The 21,126-nt window shown below is 33.9% G+C and overlaps 1 protein-coding gene and 1 pseudogene across 1 annotated transcript; both read right to left on the reverse strand.

Annotated features, from left to right (window-relative positions):
* Nucleotides 1-4,542: 4,542 nt before the first annotated feature.
* Nucleotides 4,543-9,149, reverse strand: LOC102591737 (red chlorophyll catabolite reductase, chloroplastic-like). The gene is given in 2 exon segments (NM_001318612.1): nt 4,543-5,292; nt 8,812-9,149. Coding segments are annotated over 2 exon segments (939 nt in total). The 5' UTR covers nt 9,139-9,149; the 3' UTR covers nt 4,543-4,680.
* Nucleotides 9,150-11,270: 2,121 nt separating this feature from the next.
* LOC102594729 (red chlorophyll catabolite reductase, chloroplastic-like) lies at nt 11,271-15,778 on the reverse strand (annotated as a pseudogene).
* Between the last annotated feature and the right edge of the window lie 5,348 nt (nt 15,779-21,126).

The raw sequence follows: 21,126 nt of genomic DNA on the forward strand, positions 1-21,126 counted from the left end.
CATATGAAATAAATTGTTAGTAGATATAAATGTGAGGTTGTTTTAACAAAATATAAACTCCTGGATCAATTTTTGAATTAAAATATCTCAAATCATGATATGAAATTCCCATATAATTCCATATCATGGTTTTTGGAGAATATGGAATCACATCTCATGATATGGAATCATGAGATGGAATCAGCGTAAAATCGCATGTCCAAACGCTGATTCCATCTCACGATACCATATCGTGATATGATATCGCATGGCCAAACGCCTACTAAGCAAACTCCTTTCGATCGAGAAAACATGCAGAAGATTTCAAATCAGATTGTACTACCATTACTAACAGTAGTAGTTTATGTAGGGATAAGGGTCTGAAAAATATCGTAAGTTTGGTCGAATTTGTTGTTGCGATACTAAACTTTCATAAGGACCTATTACCTCCCTAGACTATTTAATACCGTATTTTTTACCCCCTGAACTATTTAATAGTGTATTTTAAAGGTATATATGTGTCCACGTGGACACATTACTATTTATAATTTTGCATTATTTTTTATGTCCACGGTGGGCAAATATATATGTTTAAAATACGGTATTAAATAGTCTAGGGAGGTAATAGGTCCTCATGAAAGTTTAGTATCGCAACAGTAAATCCGACCAAAGTTAGAATATTTTTCAGACATTTATCCCGTTTATGTACGAAAGCCAAACCAAGTAGTATAGTGCATTAATTATAATGTTAAAAATAACTTAGGATAAGAAGGTGGAAATAGTAGAGGCAAGCGATGGACATATTTAGAGGTCTATATATTGGTTGCATTTGTTAAAATATTTATCCACACATGTAATTGTTTATATTATAAATAATGCTAATTTAGTATAATTAAATCTTAATTATCATAAAAAAATATATAAATTAATAATAATATAATAAAAATATATATGAAACATATAACATGTATTTACTAGATTGATGTAAGAAATCTAGGGTGAGCAATGTGCATCTAGAAGCATGAAAAAAAATTATTTTTTTTTTGCTTAATATATATTGACGATTTTTAAAATTTATCAGTAAATTTTATTACATACTTTCTCCGTCCCATTTTATGTGGCACTTTTCAGATTTTGAGATTCAAACAAGTTTATCTTTGACCCTAAGTTTTTCATAGATTCTTTTAACATTTTGAATTATTAATTATTGTGACTTATAGTACTTTTTACGTAGTTTATAAATATATAAATTTCATTTCAAAATATTTAAAGATTCCAATATACACAAATTTCCAATCAAAGTTAAATTGTTTGACTCTCGAAAAATGAAAAATATCACATAAATTGGGACAGAAGAAGTATTAAAATTATGATTAATATTGATGGAGAATCTAAATATTTGATGTTGTAGGAGGTGGTGATGTCCCCCATCTAAGGTTGTGAAGGAAAAGAGGGGGTAGGAAGCCTAAGGGGTAGGAGAAAGGAGGCTGAAAAACTATTAACTATGGTTTTACATAAAACATGTTAAAAATAGAAGGGAAAAGGAAAAATATAGTGTCATCAATACAAAAGATATTTACTTTCTTCATATGAGTTTTGGATTTTGGATTGGGTCGAATCAAAGCTTCTTAATGATTTTTTATGGGTAAATAACATGAATCTCGTTAGTTTAAGAATTAACAATGTGTTTTTTTTTGTGAGTTTTTGAAATTATCATTTGTGTTAGAGTTTGATCTCTAGATACATATATTTGTGTGTCCAGATATATATATATATCTCGGATACAAGATGTCAAAATTATATTTTCTAGATACACTATAGTCAAGTGGATTCATGTGTATTTGGGATATATTAACTCTCCCGTTCTCCTCTCTCCCACTCCTGCTTGCCTCACTCCATATGTATATGTATTTTAGAATATGTCTGATATTCTAGATATATGTATCTCGTACCCCAGATACATATATTTAATGTGATTCGTATGTATCTATGATACAATGACTCTCTCACTCATCTCTTTTCTATATCGCTCGTCCCTCTCTTTTTATTATTCGTATTTCAGAGTATATCTAGTATTAAAAATATATGCATCTAGATGTATTTGACTTGAAATTTGATATGAAATTATTAATTAGTGAGACAACATATAATTATCTCAAACTATAGAGTATAGAGAAAGATATGTTAGAATATTTATGTAATTAGATAGTTTTTCCGTTTTTTAATTATTACATTTTTAAGTGAAAAAGAGTTAGCATTGAAAGTTGAGCATTTTCGGCTGTTACTTTTTTTTTGTTACTATATTCCAAATTTAGTAAAAATATGTGTTTGAAAAGATAGTTAATTAGTTAGTAACTTTTGTGAAAATGAGTGGACAAGTTCGTAAGAACATATTGTTTTGAAAAATAACATAATTAATGACTAAATCTAAATGATTAGAATAAAAAATAATACTAATAAATAAATAAGTTCTTACAACATGAATACATGAGGTAACTTTTATACTCCCTCCGTCCCTATTTAGTTGTCCACTTTAGAAATGACACACATATTAAGGCAACAATGATTAGCATAGTGAAGTTACAATTTTGCCCTTATTAATTATGATTCCAAAATAAATTTATTCAAGATAACTAATCAATGTTGGGGAAAATTTAAATTTTCAAGAAGTTTAAATGAGGGTATAATAGGAATTTTTTTTTTGTCCTTTCTTGATTTGTCAAAATGGACAAGTAAATAGGGACATCTAAAAGAGGAAATATGGACAAGTAAATAGGGACGGAGGGAGTATTACATATTCCATATTTGGTAAGTCATACAATTGCGGTAAATAACTTGCTACAATGGGGAAAAGTTGGTACTCTTTCTCCGTTTAATAATAGTTGTCCACTATATTATTTTTGAATATTCAATAATACTTGCCCTCCTTATAAAATTAATGGATAATTTTGCACTTAGTTCCTAATTTACCGTTATTATTAATTATAATTATTGTTCTATTGCCTTTTTCAAGACATTAGACTTGTTATATTCAAAAGATGATATAGTTAAATTACTCTTCTATTTATAGTTTTTTTTTAAATGTGCAAAATCAATAATAGACGAATATTGTTTGACAGAGGGAGTAATAATAAGAAAAGAAAAAAATATTTAAATTGTCATTTAGTACTAGGTAATAATTCTTCTTGGATCTGGTGAACTAGACTTTCTTATTTGGGGTACTGGTCCTGATTCTACTCTATGTTTTCTATACTTGTAAGTATTCCTATATAGCTAAGTTAGTTATTTTATTCTTAACAATAATTATTTATTTTTTTAAGATTACAAATATTTTAATAAAGTAAATATTTAATGAAGTGATATTATATCTTTCCATAAATAAAGATTGAGATAGTTAAATAAATTCATATTAATTGATGTTTTCTTAAAAATGTATAAGAAAAATAACACGACAGATAATTTGCGACAGATGAAGTATATAATATGAGATTGAGAAAATCATTAATGAAGAAGCTCTCTGGATATGGGCCCCTGGATACCTACTATATCTCCCTAATTATTTGTCCACTTTTGAATTGACACACCTATTAAGAAAATAATGATTGATATAGTGAGTTTATCATTTTTTTCGCTATTAATTATGAAGTTGATAAATTAAAAACTTAAGGTTTTCAAGAAGTTAAACATTTTTCAAAGTAATTAATTGAGGATATAATAGGTAAAAATTTTTATCCCTTCTTGATTTGTCAAAATGAACAACTAATTAGAAACAACTAAAAAAAAAAGTGGACAAGTAATTAAGGACAGAGGGTATTAAATTACTTTATTTATTAGGGTGCTGCTGACTTGTTAATATTGCCTAAAATGGGCTGCTCCTTTTCAGTGTTTCATTTTTGGTCCCGCAATTAATTACTTTCATTAATTAGTTGGATTCTCCAAATAATTTATCACTCACAACTTTATATTTTATCCCAACTTAGGAATGTTTATAATGCTTTGTCAAACTTTAAGTAAGTATTCCTTCTTCTTTTTTTTTGCCTAAATCATCAATTCCATCCAATTGGAAAAATGGTTTATTACTCCCTTCATCTCATATTAATTGTCCACTTTATTATAAATGGTTGTCTTAAATTACTTGCCAATTTATCAAACCAAAATGAAATTAGTAATGAAATTATTGATTTAACAATTTTGTAATGGTTTTAAGAAGTCAAGTGTTGCCAACATATTGTGACCAAATATAACATCTTTACAAACATAAAGTTGCACGTTGTTCCCTTTAGTTGGGTTGATCTTTATTTTTTGTCTTTTAACAATTGAACTTAAGCCTAGTAAGGTATACGCTCCTTAGAAACTGACGTCATGTCCAAACAAAACTTAAAGTATATAACGATATGAAAATATAAACGTATGGCTACGAGATACGAGAATTTAACAAGCAACATGTAATATGGGCAAAAGTGCATATGACCCTTTACAAAGTGGCATATGATAAAGCACATATTGAAAAGCATCCACCATAAAACAGGTTAAGTAAAGTGAGTAGGTTAAGAACACACAGCATGACAAGAACTCTAAATAGAAGAATGCAACTTTTATAGTTACTCTCAATTTACATCTTTTTAAATGTATTATATGTTGAAGAATTATAAAGATTACATACAATAATCACACAATAAAACAGCAGCAGGAGCAAGAAATTCAACTGTTGTAGATTTCCCTTAGTACTCCTAAAACCTGGTTCGCTACTTCTTGCCCGAAAAGCCTAGGGAAGCTTGATTCAAGATCTATCTCGATAGTCTTATTCTTAATTATTCGATCCCTCTTAGCCAGATCTGCACTTTCATCATCTGTCAATCTTCTCTCAGTACAAGCACACAGATCCAACCATGTATCCAGCATTACCTTAGCAACAGGACTTATGTGATCCTGAATAATCTCATCAATGCGAATGGCCTGGGAAGGTTCGGTTTCTATAGAAACCAAGATAGCCAATGGAGAGACTAGGGATCGAATATATAGAGACGAAGAGAAGTAAGGCTTTACCTCAGGTAATTTCTCGAGAAGTTGTCTCTGCTTGTCTAATTGTGTTTCCTCATAAAAGGTCTTGAGGTAATCAGGATGTTGGACAAGGTCCTTTCGCGGAGGTAGATCAAGAATAAGGATGAGAGTTGTTGGACTGCTGCGGATAACTTCAATTAAGAAGTTTGGTGCATCAGTTGAAGGTCTCAAATATGCTGAAAGGCTTGTAATATTCAACGCTCCGCCTGTGGGTAGGTTGCAGTGAACCCAACTACCAAGTATGAAATCAACCTGTCACAATTTAGAAAAGGCAAAAATATTAACCTTGCATATACTCCTGATGAGAAAGTTGAAATCGTTAACTGTGTGTTCCCAGTTTATCTTTTATTATACGCGTTAGAAAAAGAACTTTAAATCTCAAAGAGAAACAAGACTTGTCAAAGAACTCTCAGTGGAACTACTAACTATAAGCAGAGGAATGGAACTGGACAAGAATAAATGAACAGAAGCCAGATCCAAATTCAAGAATGAACAAGCATAGGAAGATTAGATTGATGAACTAATTAGACTTCCTACTTGCTATCTCCATGATGCTTTTGCAGTCCTTATGTATAACTTCCCCAAGAAGATATCGGGTGAACGCAACTAGCAGAAATGCAGTAAACTACAAATTATGCACAAGGATAATTCTTGAATCGAGCTGTTAGATTGGTTGGTCAATTTTGGATGCATATTCTCTCTAGCTTCTCTCTATGAAGATCTATTGATCTTTTCAGCAAACACCCAAATGGTGCATCGGAACCCACCTAAAACACTAGTTATACATCCACAATCCATACTCATCTCAACCAACTGCAGCCTCTCCTACACCGACAACTCAGCAAAACACACCTGCTCTCCTACAACCCCCAATTGCTAGTTTGAACCAATCCACCCGAGAAATCCCAAACTCACCAAAATCAACTCCTTCTAGCACCAACAACCACAACAACAACAAAACATCATCCCCTATATCTTCCAATCCTTCAGAGGAACAACACATGGACAGTAATAAGCTCCTAAAGCTTGCCCCCAACAATTCTCCAGAACCTCCAAGATGCCATTAACACTCAGCCTACTCTTTTTCCGATCACCATGCAACACCTCAACAGGAAAACACTGCCCATTCGAAATCCACCCACCAAAATCATACACCCCCTCAGCCAAAATTGTCCTCAGATTTCGACACACCCTCTTCAAAATTGAAATCGGTTGCCGCGACCAACATCAATGAAACTGATCATAACCCTGCTGCCACTGATAAAAATCCTGCTATAACCAATCTTTCAAGCCCAGATCAGAAACCCCAATATTCAACTCCAACAGAAAAATCCCAATTTAGCAGGGAAAGGTAAGGGTGTTGCTCCATCGAAACCAACCTTCGCAGAAAGGTTCAAGCTGATTTGGCGATTGCCTCAACCGCCGAAGCTCCTATTGAAATCAGGCATGAGACTCATCTCGGTAAGCCAACCATATTTTTCTCTGCTGATGACTATTTCGTGAATTCGGCCAATAATTGCAAATGACTATTGTGGGTAAATTCATCAAAGGAACCTACTATGAAAAAACTAAGGAAAATTTTTGTGAGTCAATTTCAATTGAAAGGAAGAGTCAAGATTGCATACTACAACTACAGCACTGTTTACATTGATTTTCTGTAACAAAACAGACTTCAATCACATATTTTCAAGTCATCCATTCACATTGGGTCATACACTATGAAATTCCTGAGATGCGCACTGAATTTTAAACCAGAGCAAGAAACTTCTATTGTTCCAGTTTAGATACTAGTTCACAAACTACCTCGGCACCTATTCAGATGGGAACTCAGTGCCACCAGATATTGAAGTTGGGAAAGCTTATGTGAGAAGGTGAGATTGCAGATCATAAGAATTTTCCCCTTACAGCTCCTCAACCTAGGGGAGGGGCAACAAGCAGAGATCAAACTACTTTGACAAGATCACAGCAAAACTAGTTGAGATGCAGTTCACAGAACATGCTACAAACTATTAAAAAATTAGTGGGAATTCGCACCACATTTCACGAATTGCGTTTGTTTTATATTTTTTAAATGTAACAAATGGACGTTAGGGGTCGTCCGTGAAAAATATGGCAGTTTGCAGTACAATTCACAAACAACCCCTTTTGGTATGTGATTTTTATGACAACCCCTTTTGTTTATTGTCTTTCAAAACATGCCCTTTAGACTCTAGACACCAGAATCCATTGATAGACTTAAAACTCAAAAGGAGACACAACATTGCTTTAAGGGCCTATTTTTACATTTGCCATTTGGCTTATATCATTTTTTTTTTGAGAAAGTTAACATTTTGAATACTAACAACCCATATAATAACCTATTATAGAATTAGGATGCTTTTTTTCATCTACAGAGGGGTTGATTGGATTGACTTTTTTTAAGTAGCTTATAAGCTAAAAGCTAAAAGTCATAAGTTGGTCATGCCCAATTTTTGGTTTTTAACTTATTTTTGTACTATTTTCGCCTAAAAATAAGTGCTTAAAAGCACTTTTTGTCTTTCCCAAACACCTCAAAAATAAAAAGGAACTTAAAAGCCAAAAGCTACTTAAAATAAGCTATAATCCAAACACCTTTCTTAGAGCCATGTCCAATTAAAAGGAATTATAAGACTGTTATTTACTAGAAAGGGCAAGATATATGGCTTGAACAAGAAATACTAAATTTGAAATTAGCTAAAAAAAAACAGATTTGATAAAGATCTTGTCTGACTTCATTGGATGGAGAAAACCACAGATGCACAGAGTAATACAAGTACTGCTGATCTTCTTAACTCCCATCAGCACATTATACAATTAAGTATTTGGCATTTCAATTCATGTTACTATTATTAAAAGACTGATATATTTAGCATACATAGTAAAAAGGCCAATCAACAAAAGCACAATTCGTAATGGATTAACTCTTCTGTATAAGCCAAATCCACTAAAATTAGAGGACAAGATCTAGCTTTCTCAATCATTATTCTATAGTACATAATAATTTCTTGTTTTCTTTATCTTCACCATGTACAAGATAGCAGTGACATCATTCATATTGGAGGGTATTAGGAGAAAATTCTTGGCGCATTTTTTTGGTCTCACGTAGGAGTGATGCAACAATGTTGTCAAAGGCGTGCTTTAAGAATGCTCAATCCCAGAAGCAAGGCTCAAAATATGTTGAGCACTTTGCCTCGCTTAATGTGCACTTCATTGTCGTCATTCAGTCCCTAAGACAATCTTTTCCTTGCGAATAAGGGTTCTAAGCTATTGGTATCACACTTTATTATAAAAAGATCAATTTCTTTGTCCATAGATTTGTTATTCATGCTTATATTTATTAGTCTTGGATACATATAATATATTTGTATTTTTTTCCCTATTGTGTCTTTTTTTCATTAAAGCTCAAGCTTTATTTGTATTTCAGGCTTAAAGTCCCGGCCTACTTTAAAGTTTTTTTGCGCTTTTCGTTTTTCATAACATTGTGATGCAACAACACAAAATTAAGATAAAATGGGATGAGAAGGAGTATATTCACTCGAATCTCAGTCTTGCTAAATATAGTTGCCTGAATTGGATTATCCGCTTGAGTTTCCATAGAAGCTTTTATAACATAGATGTAACCCATTCCTATATACTAATTCAACAAAACATCCAACAGGAAGTAATTCCTATATCATACCCTAATACATATAATTGGCACAAGTGCAGAAATGAATGAATAGGTAATAAGTAGTAGAATCAGTCGGAGAGTACCTGAGAAGAGGAATTTCCAGATCTGACATAGAGAGAAGCATGAGCAGTAGCAGATTCATTCTCAAAATACTGCACATGAGAAGGCAGAGTACAAGGAAGTAGAGATTCTCCAAGACGATTCTCCACAGTCGATACAAGTTCCACCATTAACTCTCTATGCGGAACAGATGCATAAGGAAATTCCTTGAATTTCGATTCATGATGTTCCATGGAAGTTGACGACGACGAGCAAGACAAGAGTTTTCCGACGGAAAAAGAGCGAGAAGAGGGAAGTGGTTGTGTGAGAATTGAAGTGTGAAATTGGGCAGAGAAGAGTGGAACGGCCATAGCAGGAGGACTGCCAGGTCCACTCCTATCTCGCTGCTTTTTGGGAAGAAAAGGAACGTCACGTGCCGTGTGGGACTTCTTTTCTATCTAACGTCGTCGTTTGAATTTTTATACTCCCTCCGTCCTATTTATGTGGCAATATTTGATGGGGCACGGAATTTAAGAAATAAATGAAAACTTTGAAATGTTTACCAAATTGCCCTTTAAAAAGTAGACTCACTTTTCTTTCTCCTCATAAATGTATTGGAGTATTATTTTATGATTAAGTGGGACCAACAAGGATAAAAGATGAATTGTACCTTTAAATACTTACCATTTAAGGAAATGTGACATTCTTTTTGGTACTGACCAAAAAGAAAATGATGTCACATAAAATGAGACGGAGGAAGTATATATGAAGATGTAGATGTTTAGCCATGCAATTTCATATCATCCAATATGGAAATTGGTGTTTAGCCATGCAATTTCATATTAGTGTTTCAATATGTAATTTCCTGTTTATTTCATCTCGTGATTTCATATTATGAGATAAATGTCAAATTTCCCAAAAATCATGATTTGGAATACAAAAATTGGTCAACAAATTTATATTTTCGTAAAACAACCCAAGTTTAATTTATATATATTTACTAGTCGTTTGTTTTATATGTAAATAAAATTTATAATAATATCATTACTTTTTAAATCGTTTATATCTCATATAACGATTATTTTCACCAATATAAATTTATTTTTACTTCAAATACAGTTCTTAATTTATCAATTATATCTACGAAATTTATTATATTTTATCAAATTTATTACTACATTTAAAAAAAAAACTTAAATTGGCCCATATAGACCATAAAATACTAAAAAGAAATTTTTGCATAAAAAGGTGTATGCGACGGAGGAATAAACAAGTTCGGGGTAATTAAAACGAAATTTAATTTAGGTGTACATCGTATAAAAAGCTTCAAGTTCAAGGGGGTAATGAGTATATTTGCCAAAAATATATAATAAAATGTTAGTCAAAATTTTTATAATTTGACTAAAAAAAAATTTATGACAATTAAAAGTGAATAGAAATAGTGCAGTGCTGCTAACTTGTTAATATTGCATTAGGTGGGCAATTACTTATGAATGTTTCATTTTTTGTCCCGCGATCAATTACTTTTCTTAATTAGTTGGATTCTCCAAATAATTTATCTCTCACAACTTTATATTTTATTTATCCCAACTTAGAAAGGTTTATAAGGCTTTGTCAAACTTAAGTATTCCTTTATTTTGTGGGTCTAAATCCTCAATTCCTTCCAATTGGAAAAATGGTTTATTACTCCTTCATCTCATATTAATTGTCCATTTTATTATAAATAATAGTTATCTTAAATTACTTATCAATTTATCAAACCAAAATGAAATTAATTGAAAATTATCTCTCCAATGCATCTAATGTATGTTCGATTCCAGTTCTATATTTGTTGAAGAGAAGCACTACCTTCATTGATTTGAATTCTATGGTGTGATCCAAGACGGTTCAAGACTGAATCAAAACCAATAACCTAAATCGAAAAAAAGTTAATAATTTATTAGTAATCAAATTATTGATTTAGCAAGTTTCATCCTATCAACACACAGGATGACAAAAACTCTAGGGAGGAGCCAAATAGAAGAATGCAACTTTTATAGTTACTCTAAATTTACATCTTTTCAAGTCGAGAGTGTATAAGAATAATGTTAAATATAGTGTATTTAGTAATGTTTGTATTAGCAATGCATGTATAGTTATGCTTACATTAATTATACATAGATTATTTTAATGCATTGTTTGATTTAATGCATTAAAAATAGTATGTATTGCATTAAAAAAATTATTTACAAAGATACCCTCCACTTTATGGTGGAAAAGATGTAAACAAAGATTTTGAAGGGTAGTTGAGTCTTTTATCATGTTAATGCATGCATTAAAACCATTGCATTGCTAATACCTAGAAATCTATGATATTAGCAATGCACATCTTAATACACAATAGAGTGTAACATTAGTTATACATAGGTTGAAAAAGAGTATCAAACAAGATACTAGTAATATACAAAACTAATACATGCATTATTTTTCCTAATACACTCTAGCTTAAAAAGAATTATAAAGATTACATACAATAATCACAATCAAACAACAGCAGGAGCAAGAAATTCAATTGTTGTAGATTTTCCTTAGTATTCCTAAAACCTGGTTCGCTACTTCTTGCCCGAAAAGCCTAGGGAAGCTTGATTCAAGATCTATCAATAATCTTATTCTTAATTATTCGATCCCTCTTAGCTAGATCTGTACTTTCATCATCTGTCAATCTTCTCTCAGTACAAGGACACAGATCCAACCATGTATCCAGCATTACCTTAGCAACAGGACTCATCAATGTGAATGGTCTGGGAAGATTCGATTTCTATAGAAACCAAGCTATAGTCGATGGAGAGACAAGGGCTCGAATATATAGAGACGAAGAGAAATAAGGCTTTACCTCTGGTAACTGTCTCTGCTTGTCTAATTGCATTTCCTCATAAAAGGTCTTGAGGTAATCGGGATGTTGGACAAGGTCCTTTCGCGGAGGTAGATCAAGAATGAAGATGAGAGTTGTTGGACTGTTGCGGATAACTTCAATTAAGAAGTTTGGTGCATCAGTTGAAGGTCTCAAATATGCTGAAAGGCTTGTAATATTCAACACTCCCGCCTGTGGGTAAGTTGCAGTGAATCCAACTACCAAGTATGAAATCAACCTGTCCAAATTTAGAAAGACAAAAATATGATTTATAATCATAACTTTTAAAAACTATCCAAACTAAGTATATATTTGTATTATAAGTCAATTGAATCTTTGTTGCAACAAATAACAAGTAGTGTCCATGACACTGAAGCAATATGCTAGTTTGAAGTGAGTGCAACAAGCATCATTTCATACATCGTAAAATAGACAACACATATGACTTTGTTTCTATGAACCGATTATTCATCATTTTCGTCAATAACTCTATCATCACTTTCATATTCACTGAATATTTCATCACTACTTAGGGATTTACGTAAAAAAAAAATTATGTAATACAACGCAAACAACTAATATAGATCTGTTTTCGTTTTTCATAACAAAGATAAATTGGCATAGCTGCAGAAATGAATGAATAGATAATCAATTGAGGATCCAGTGGGAGAGTACCTGAGAAGAGGAATTTCCAGATCTGACATAGAGAGAAGCATGTTATGAATGGGCCTAGACCAGTATTGGCAAAGCGGCCCAACACCGAATTAAGTGGTTATGTGTTGGATCTAGGTTGATAAATAAAGACTAGTGAGAGCAAAATAGGTTTATGCAAATTATGATTATGCTTAGGCAAAGACTGTGCTTCTCATCCCCAATTCTCTCTTAGTTCCCTCATCCCTTCTTCTTTATAGTTACTGTTATTGTTCGAGTTCTTCATATTGTAATTGCTCATTTTCTATGAATCAAAGCTTGTTAGTTGTTCTCTCTATTGTTTGGTTGTTAAGTTGAGAAAATCACTACAACCATTTTAGTGTTTAATTTGTTACATTGGTGCTTTCATTGTTCTTACTCCAAATGGCAATCGCGGTATTGGATCGATTCAGTGGTGGCAATGATCCCGAAGGTTGGATTCTTCGGGCTGAGCAGTATTTCACCTGCCTTGGCTTCTCCCAAAAGGACTGGCTACCTCTTCCTTATTTCTACCTTGATGGTGAAGCTCTTATTTGGTTTACGTGGTTGCATCATAACAAGCAATTCTTCGATTGGAAGCATTTTAAGGAAAAATTGCTTATGCGATTTCCACAACGCACAACTTCGGTGAGTATGGCAGATACTTTTTGAGCCTATATTGACTATATGCGCTATACTACATTTGTTCCTCCGGCGACCTCTCCCTCTGTAGTTGTAGATTTAAGCCCTGTCACGTACTCATCTGACTTGGAAGATGCCTTCACAAGTGGAAACACAGAAGCAGACCATCTGCTCGAGAAATTGCCTGAGAAGTATACCAATGTGGATTCCTTGGTATCGCTTATTGGAAGTGATGCTGAGATCGCAACTCTTGAAGGCCTGGGAACTCCTTAAATTGGGAATGCAAAATCAGTAGAATCAGATTCGGTACGAAAATCTTCTTTCATTACCGAAGGTCAGGTGTTCGATGAAAATTCACATACAACTGTGAGCTCTAGCATTCCTGAACTTAACTATAGATTCTGCAAAGATATTAGTATGCAAACCAAGTTCCCTACTTCGGTGTTAACTGATATGAAAGAATCAAATAGTGTGGAGGAGAAAAAATCACTAGATAATGCTGCTTTGTTTGACCAATCTCCTCACAGGGATGCATTTGGTACTCTAGCTCCTTTTACTAAGCAAGGACCTGAGTTGTCGAATACGCATATTCGAATTACTGAAATAGTATATCCAATTACGATTTGGGTATCACTCTTAATTCCTCTTGTTGGTCGAGAAGATATGATGTCGAATGAACATCTCGAACAAGATATGGCAACGAGGTATGTAGTTACTAACTCTCTTGGTAGTGGCCCTCCTAAATGGAAAACTGATTTAGGGACATTTACAGTGGGTATGGCAGATACTTTTCTTGATAAATATTTTTTGAAGAATGAGAGTGCCATATCAACTAGTGTGTTGCATTTTGTTGGATTGTTTCTTGCCGCTGAAAATGGAAAATCTATTAGGGGATTCAATGATCAACATATTTTGAGTCAATTTCCATTTATTCCTATTGCCAATTTCATTATGCTTATTGTAACCGCTCCCATAAGTGCAGTGGATCTTTATGTATGGGATCCAGGAATAGGTTTCGGATTTATGGCTCTAACCGGTTATAAAGAGAACGTGGAGGAACTACTATTGTTGGGATGTAATGACATGTTTTTCTTAATTGTGTATTCAAATTCTATGAGTAGAGTGTGGGATCCCAGACAACTAGGATGTGAAAAGTCCAACTGGTTCAAGGTGTTCTCTATCCCTATTGTCGATAAATGCAATGCATTAACATGTCCTTTAATTGCATATTCACTGATCTTCATTGAATATTATGTGGTAAAACATGACATTTTGGTCACCAACTTCCAGCAAACATCAGTGTTGCATCTTCGCTGTATCACTGCTCTCGTTGGCATGGTACAGGTGTGGGAGGTAAAAGTGTCAATGAGATTATACAAGGTGAAGGTTGTGTACTCTGCTTGTTACACACTTTATGGGGTCATAAAGATAGTAAAGTCGGCTGCACGTCATAAATTACATCATGGCTTAGGTAATGCATTAGTTTTTGTTATCCTTTTGAACAAATGTGTGGTTGCAAGGCAAGTTATAACTGAACTCAATTTGAGAATGTGGAAGAGTTTTATTGTGAATCAGAAAGATCATGGTTGTAATTGGTTGTTATCAGTTCTAGTTGAGAGATTTGGCGGAAGGAGAGCTTTGACAACTATTGCTCAGTACTTCGAGGTGAACAATTGTAGCATTGACAAGTCTGAGCATGGTACGAAGTACTATTTTTATGATATTTTGAGTGCTTTTGGACCTCTTTTTGATCCTATCAATAGCCTTGGTGAAATTCTCAGCATCCCATTGTCTGGCAGTACTACCGACATTTTGGCCAATCATGGAAATATTTCATTTGATAAAAAAGGGATTGATGGTAAGGAAGAATGGAATGAGATCAAGGACATTGCAGCTTCTATTTGGCATCTGTGTGAGTTGCTGCTCCAAAATATGACAAAGTTCCCTTATGTGGCTGCCAATAGTGCTTCGACAAGTTTGGATGATATCATTAAATGCATTGCTCTTTAGGAAAAATCTCACATTAGTATACATTTTTGCCATGTTTATCAGCAGCTAAGCAATAATGAGACCACCATGTCTATAGTACTCCAGGTTGCCAATGAAGTTGCTTCGTTATTGCTTACCAATCTGACTATACGGGGGATGCTTATGCCTACTCGAACCTTGAGGACAAGGTTCTTATTGGAGTTGGGAGTATTGTTATGAATGAGCCTAGACCAGTATTGGCAAAGCGGCCCAACATCGAATTAAGTGGCTATGTGTTGGATCTAGGTTGATAAATAAAGACTAGTGAGAGCAAAATAGGTTTATGCAAATTATGATTATGCTTAGGCAAAGACTGTGTTTCTCATCCCCAATTCTCTCTTAGTTCCCTCATCCCTTCTTCTTTATAGTTACTGTTATTGTTCGAGTTCTTCATATTGTAATTGCTCATTTTCTATGAATCAAAGCTTGTTAGTTGTTCTCTCTATTGTTTTGTTGTTGAGTTGAGAAAATCACTACAACCATTTTAGTGTTTGTTACAAAGCATGAGCAGTAGCAGAGTCATTCTCCAAAATACTGCACATGAGAAGGCAGAGTACAAGGAAGTAGAGATTCTCCATAGTCGATACAAGTTCCACCATTAAATCTCTATGCGGAACAGATGCATAAGGAAATTCCTTGAATTTCGATTAATGATGTTCCATGGAAGTTGACGACGACGAGCAAGAGAAGCGTTTTCCGACGGAAAAAGAACGAGAAGAAGAGAGGAGTGGTTGTGTGAGAATTGAAGTATGAAATTAGGCAGAGAAGAGTGGAACAGCCATTGCAGGAGGACTGCCATGTCCACTGCTATCTCGCTGCTTTTTGTGAAGCAAAGGAACGTCGCCTGGCGTGCCGTGTGGGACCTTTCCTATTTAAGCTCGTGATTTGTATTTTTGTATGTATGATAATTAGTAATATATTAAAGTGTGCATTATTAGTATCATAGATTTCTAGGTATTAATAATGCAATGATTTTAATATATGCATTAATTTAATTAAAGATTTAATTGTCCCTCAAATCCCTTTTTACATTTTTTCATCATAATAGTGGAGGGTATCTTTGTAAATTAATATGTTTAATTAATGCAAGCATAATTAATACATTCATTGCTAATTCAACCATTACAAATATACTCTATTTAACATTATTCTTATACACTCTACCAAATTACCCCTAAATAACCAAGTCAATTTCATCTGTTTTCCTCATAACTTTATGCTAAAAATAATAAATTATCTTTCTTCTTCAAATAATTCCTCCTACCATTTCGTTAGTCATATCCAACAAAATTATTCAATGCAATTTTACATGCATTCATTATTTGCATTATTGTAATTGCTTCAGTTTCCCCTTGAAAGGAGAGAAAATATATTTATAGAAAACTGAGTGGGAAAGGCCAGAAAATGTAGGGTAGAAATATGTTATTACAAAAGTTCGTATCATCGCATATCTAGTCCAAGAAGTCAGATGCAACTTCTTCGATATACTTTATGTTTGCAAATTTCATTAGTATAACACTAACAACTACTTTCAAAATATTAAATCTTTTTAATATATATATATATATATATAAAACTAATGTGTTTATCAAGAGCAAAAGTTCCATAATTATATGATATACCAATAAGTAATATGTAGTCATTATGTGTTTTAAAAGAAATATGCAATCTTTCAAAATTCAAATTTCATATGTAATATAGTTATGATAGTGTTTTGAAATTGAAGTTGTGCACAAACAAAAGATTAAGGATTTCGTCAAGCTCGTTATAGCGGCTGACACAACGCTATAGTGGCCCATAATCGCGAGAATATTTCCGCTATAACATGATGGTGTTAGTTTAGATCAATTTTAAATTTTTTAAAATTTTCATCGTCTTATTTCAATTTTAAATTGACAACGTATTTTTTTAAAAAATGTTTTCGCACAAGGTGCCTTTTAAACAATGATGAAATAGGTTGTTATAATATTTTGTTTCCCTTAAGCAATCATAGTGAAATATGAGACTACTACTGACTCTAGAGTAAAAAATATTGTTTTACTAAGTGATGGATCAATGTAGAGCACATCTTCATTATGCATAATAGTCTCCCTTTAAATAAATTAGTGAAGTACTTTCTTATTAAAATAATAGTCTCTCTTCAACTAAATTGGTGAAGTACTAAGTGGAGTATAATTAGTGTTTATATCAAATTAAAATACTAATTGTTGACATCCAATTTTGGTCTAACATTTTCAAAATTCGTAACTTTTAAGTTTTATTTATTCAATAGTTCAAAATACATTTTTAATAATTTTAAAACTCCGCCAAAAAGTCTCGACTTTCACAACGCCGCCAGTTGTGAACAACTAGAAACAATCATACCACCCAATAGACCCCCACTTTTCCTTAGCGCCACCGGTCACCACCAAAACCCCAATCCAACAGAACCCAAAATCAACTCCGAACACCGACGAGATTGTGAACAACCAGAAATCGTGCCAACATTTTTTACTTCAATGGAAAGAGTAGAAGAGGTTGGAAAAAGGAAAAGGGTAAGGAAGATAAGAAAAAGTGATAAAGTGAGATTGTGGGGATGGAGACGGCTATGACAAAGAGAAATAAAAATTGGAAAGACAAAGTGTATGTATATTAATCAAATATAATAAAAGGAAAAATGACATGGAGTGACCATATATACATGTGTCATTTTATAATCATACGAGTCGTTTTATAATTATTTTTAAAATTACGTGTCAGGCATTTGTGATACACACAGTTGAGTAGTGAAAAACGTGTTTAAAATATTGTGTTTTGATGAGTTCAGAGGTTCAGATGACAAAAAAACAAGTAGAATGGTTCACAATACAAATACATACAAGAACAAGGGTCCACCACCATTTCATCTTTTTTTTAAGCTTATAGTCTGATTTTTTTGTTCGATTCCTGCGAAAAAATATACATGTAGTGGGTCATAGTTGTTAATATATATATATATATTATGTGTGGGATACACCTTTTAGCTAAATGCCATGAATTTTTTTGTTTTGTTTGCGAAAATTTTTATGGTGGGAGAGACATTCTATAATTTGACATGTGAGGAATTATTTTTGTATAAAAAAATGTGTGGGCCTAGCTCTTTCATTGTCTCTGTCGTACTTTTTATCCCTAGTCCTCTTTTTTATTTTCTTTTCCATAAACCTTTTAGTGGGAAAAAGAAAGAAAATCAGACTTCGCGTTATTTACATTCTGTCTCGCCCATCCCACTCTGGCGGCTACTTATCCCGCTAGAGAGCTGTCTCCCTAGCGACATTTGTCTCACTCTGGCGGGACAGTGGCCCCAGTATTTCCTGAAGTTTTTTGTTTCCTAATTAACGACGGTTCGGGTCGTTACAGTTCTAGGGTTATTATTGAGTTATAATAATTTCTAGATTGAAATGAGTAGTTGTACCGGTGAAGTTTGTAACAGGAAGCGGGTTTGACTTGCTAGAGGGTAGTTAGAACAGTTTGAGTGAACTATGGAGTTGAGGTACTAGAGTTAGACCCTTAGATTGCTAAGTTGCAATTTGAAACGTTGCTCTTGAGATTTTAGTGGAGATTTGTGGTTGAAATCCTACACACTGTAGGTCGTAGTTCTTACTCACTTGAGCAAGGAGTTTTCATCGATAAATTTGACCTATCCAGAAAAATTATCGGCCTACGAATGTAATTTTGATCCTTCCGGTGATTTCAGAAGTCGTTTAATTGATCTGTATTTAATCCAAAATCTTCATACGTGAGAATTTTTTGGTAAAAGAAAGTCAAGAGAAAGGGTGGTAGCTATTCTAGCAAGTCTTCTGTGGAGGAGTAGCACTAGGCTAGCAACTTATTAGACTAGTCTCAATTCCTCAAGATTGTACGAGCTGTAATAGTAGTTGAAAAACCTCCCGTCCTAAGTGGTATTAAGCCATGCCTTTACTAAAGAATTCATCGCTTTCGGCTTGGAGTGGCTCACCCCCTTGTCATTTAAAGGGCGAAGTCGCATTAATGTAGGCATCACTCTTTCCTTTGTCCTCCTCTCTTATTTTTGCCCTATCACTAGTGGTTAATCTCGATTCGAAGTACCCCTTTTTCATTCATAGGGAGGTCCAATCGTCAAAATCAATAAAAAGGCCACCAGACAACACATTACACATTAGTAGATTGATGCTATAAATTTCCCCAAAAAATTATAAAATATTATGCAGCCTCCTTAATTACCTTCCAAAGGTACCTAGAGGATGGGCCATACACAGCAGAGCGACGATCTATGAGCAGGTTCCCTACTAGAATGGGATATGAGACGACCATCTCTTGACACATCACGTGAATAAACTGAAAAGAATGAAGAGACCTTGCTCGCTCAGTGCCTAAAACGCCATTCCAGTCTTTAGTAATTCAAGGTATTCAAGAAGTAGTAGATCGATCCACTCTTTACATTTCTCTTTCTAGCTTAGCCGCGACATCTCTAACTATTCGGTAAACGTATTTCACTTAATAAATTATGCATTTTTTAAAGCTTTACTATTCCAAAGTGAAGGTTCAACGATTCATGCCAAGCGAGACATGAAAGCTTCCTGCTATGCTTATTCTATCATAGGATATAAGAGAGTGACTGCAAATAGACAACTTCCACCTTCTTGGTTGTAGTTTGAGCTTGTATATGTGAGAAATTAACAAGAAAAAAGATGAGATTTCCAAAAGAATTCAAAGTGTCTCTATTTCATTATATTTCATCCATATCCCAATTTCATTAATTTAATATCCCTTTGGTGTCACTCTTGTCGTAGGTTTTGTCCCTGGTAAAAAATATAGTGAAATAACCTTCCTTATTCTTTCTCCATACCCTGCTACTAAGAAGGATGTTTATAGAATTTGAAGGATCCTAGCTACGTCATGCGTTCAATATAAAATCTGGAAAGTCGCATGGATGAAAAAAGAGACGGAGGGAAACAATGGAAAATCTTGGACAATGGACGGAATCCTGATCGATCACGAGTAACTGGCGAGGGGAAGCGATGGATAAAAGAGGGGAGACACAATGCAGACTTGGTTAATCACATAATCGTTGTGGAATGATCGAAACATGTCCCTAACTAGCTCATAAGTAGCATCCCGCTACTGGTCGGCACAAAGGCCATTATGAAAGAGGACCACATGCCTATGTAAACAACTCAATGAACTTACGGGGACACTCCTCAGCCCGAGGACAATCTCATTCATGAAAAGCGAGAAGCCCTCTAGGGAGACTGACCAACTATGGATAGATTTTACTTATACAGTAGGAAGAAATGATCTTTTTTTCCTCTACCCTTCCCTAGTTACATAGATCCATGGTTTGACCTCCAGTAGTGGTCCTTACTTTTGAGAAAGCGGAGCGGGTCAATTTCTCGTACTTGCTTAGTGTGCCCCCTTTTCTTTGAGTTCCCCACCAGTTCACTGGGTTGCTGAGCGCTCATTATCTTGACTTTTCTACTCGAAAATATTTTCATTTGAAGTTCCTCCTCATTTCAAAAGACAGAAGAAAGGTCAACAAACACTTAAAGTTCGGTGCAAGGATCATCTCTGTACCCTTCCTTCAGATAGTTAGCGCTTCGAATCTCATGATGTTCCTCGGTATATAGTGTCACACCCCTTTTCGCGCAAGGCGGCGGAAGGGTTTTTCCAATTTAAGTGACGTTATTGATTTAGGGATTATTTTATTATTTCTTCAGAGTCGCCACTTGGAATTGATTTGTGGTGTTCCAAGTCACCTTTTTGAATCCCTAATAAATAGGAAATGACTCTTTTAGTTTTGGTCTACGAACTAGAAATTCGGGTAAGGAATTCTGTTGACCGAGGGGAAGGTATTAGGCATCCCTCGAGTCCCGTGGTTCTAGCACGGTCGCTTTTATTGACTTATACTTATTTTAATATGTTTTTGGATAATTTGTGTCTAAGGCCATGGTTCACTTAATTTTTAATTGTTGAATTTTATTAGTCTTAAATCGGATGTATAACTACATTCTCGATCTTGACATTTTAGAGACATAACTGTCTTCTTTGCGTCACACTTAATAACTTTTTTATTTATTTATAAGTCTCTACTTTAGATTAATAAAATTTAATTATATTATTGAACAAGGTGCATCAC

The sequence above is a fragment of the Solanum tuberosum genome, unplaced genomic scaffold, assembly GCF_000226075.1.
Source record: "Solanum tuberosum cultivar DM 1-3 516 R44 unplaced genomic scaffold, SolTub_3.0 scf00368, whole genome shotgun sequence".
NCBI lineage: Eukaryota > Viridiplantae > Streptophyta > Magnoliopsida > Solanales > Solanaceae > Solanum > Solanum tuberosum.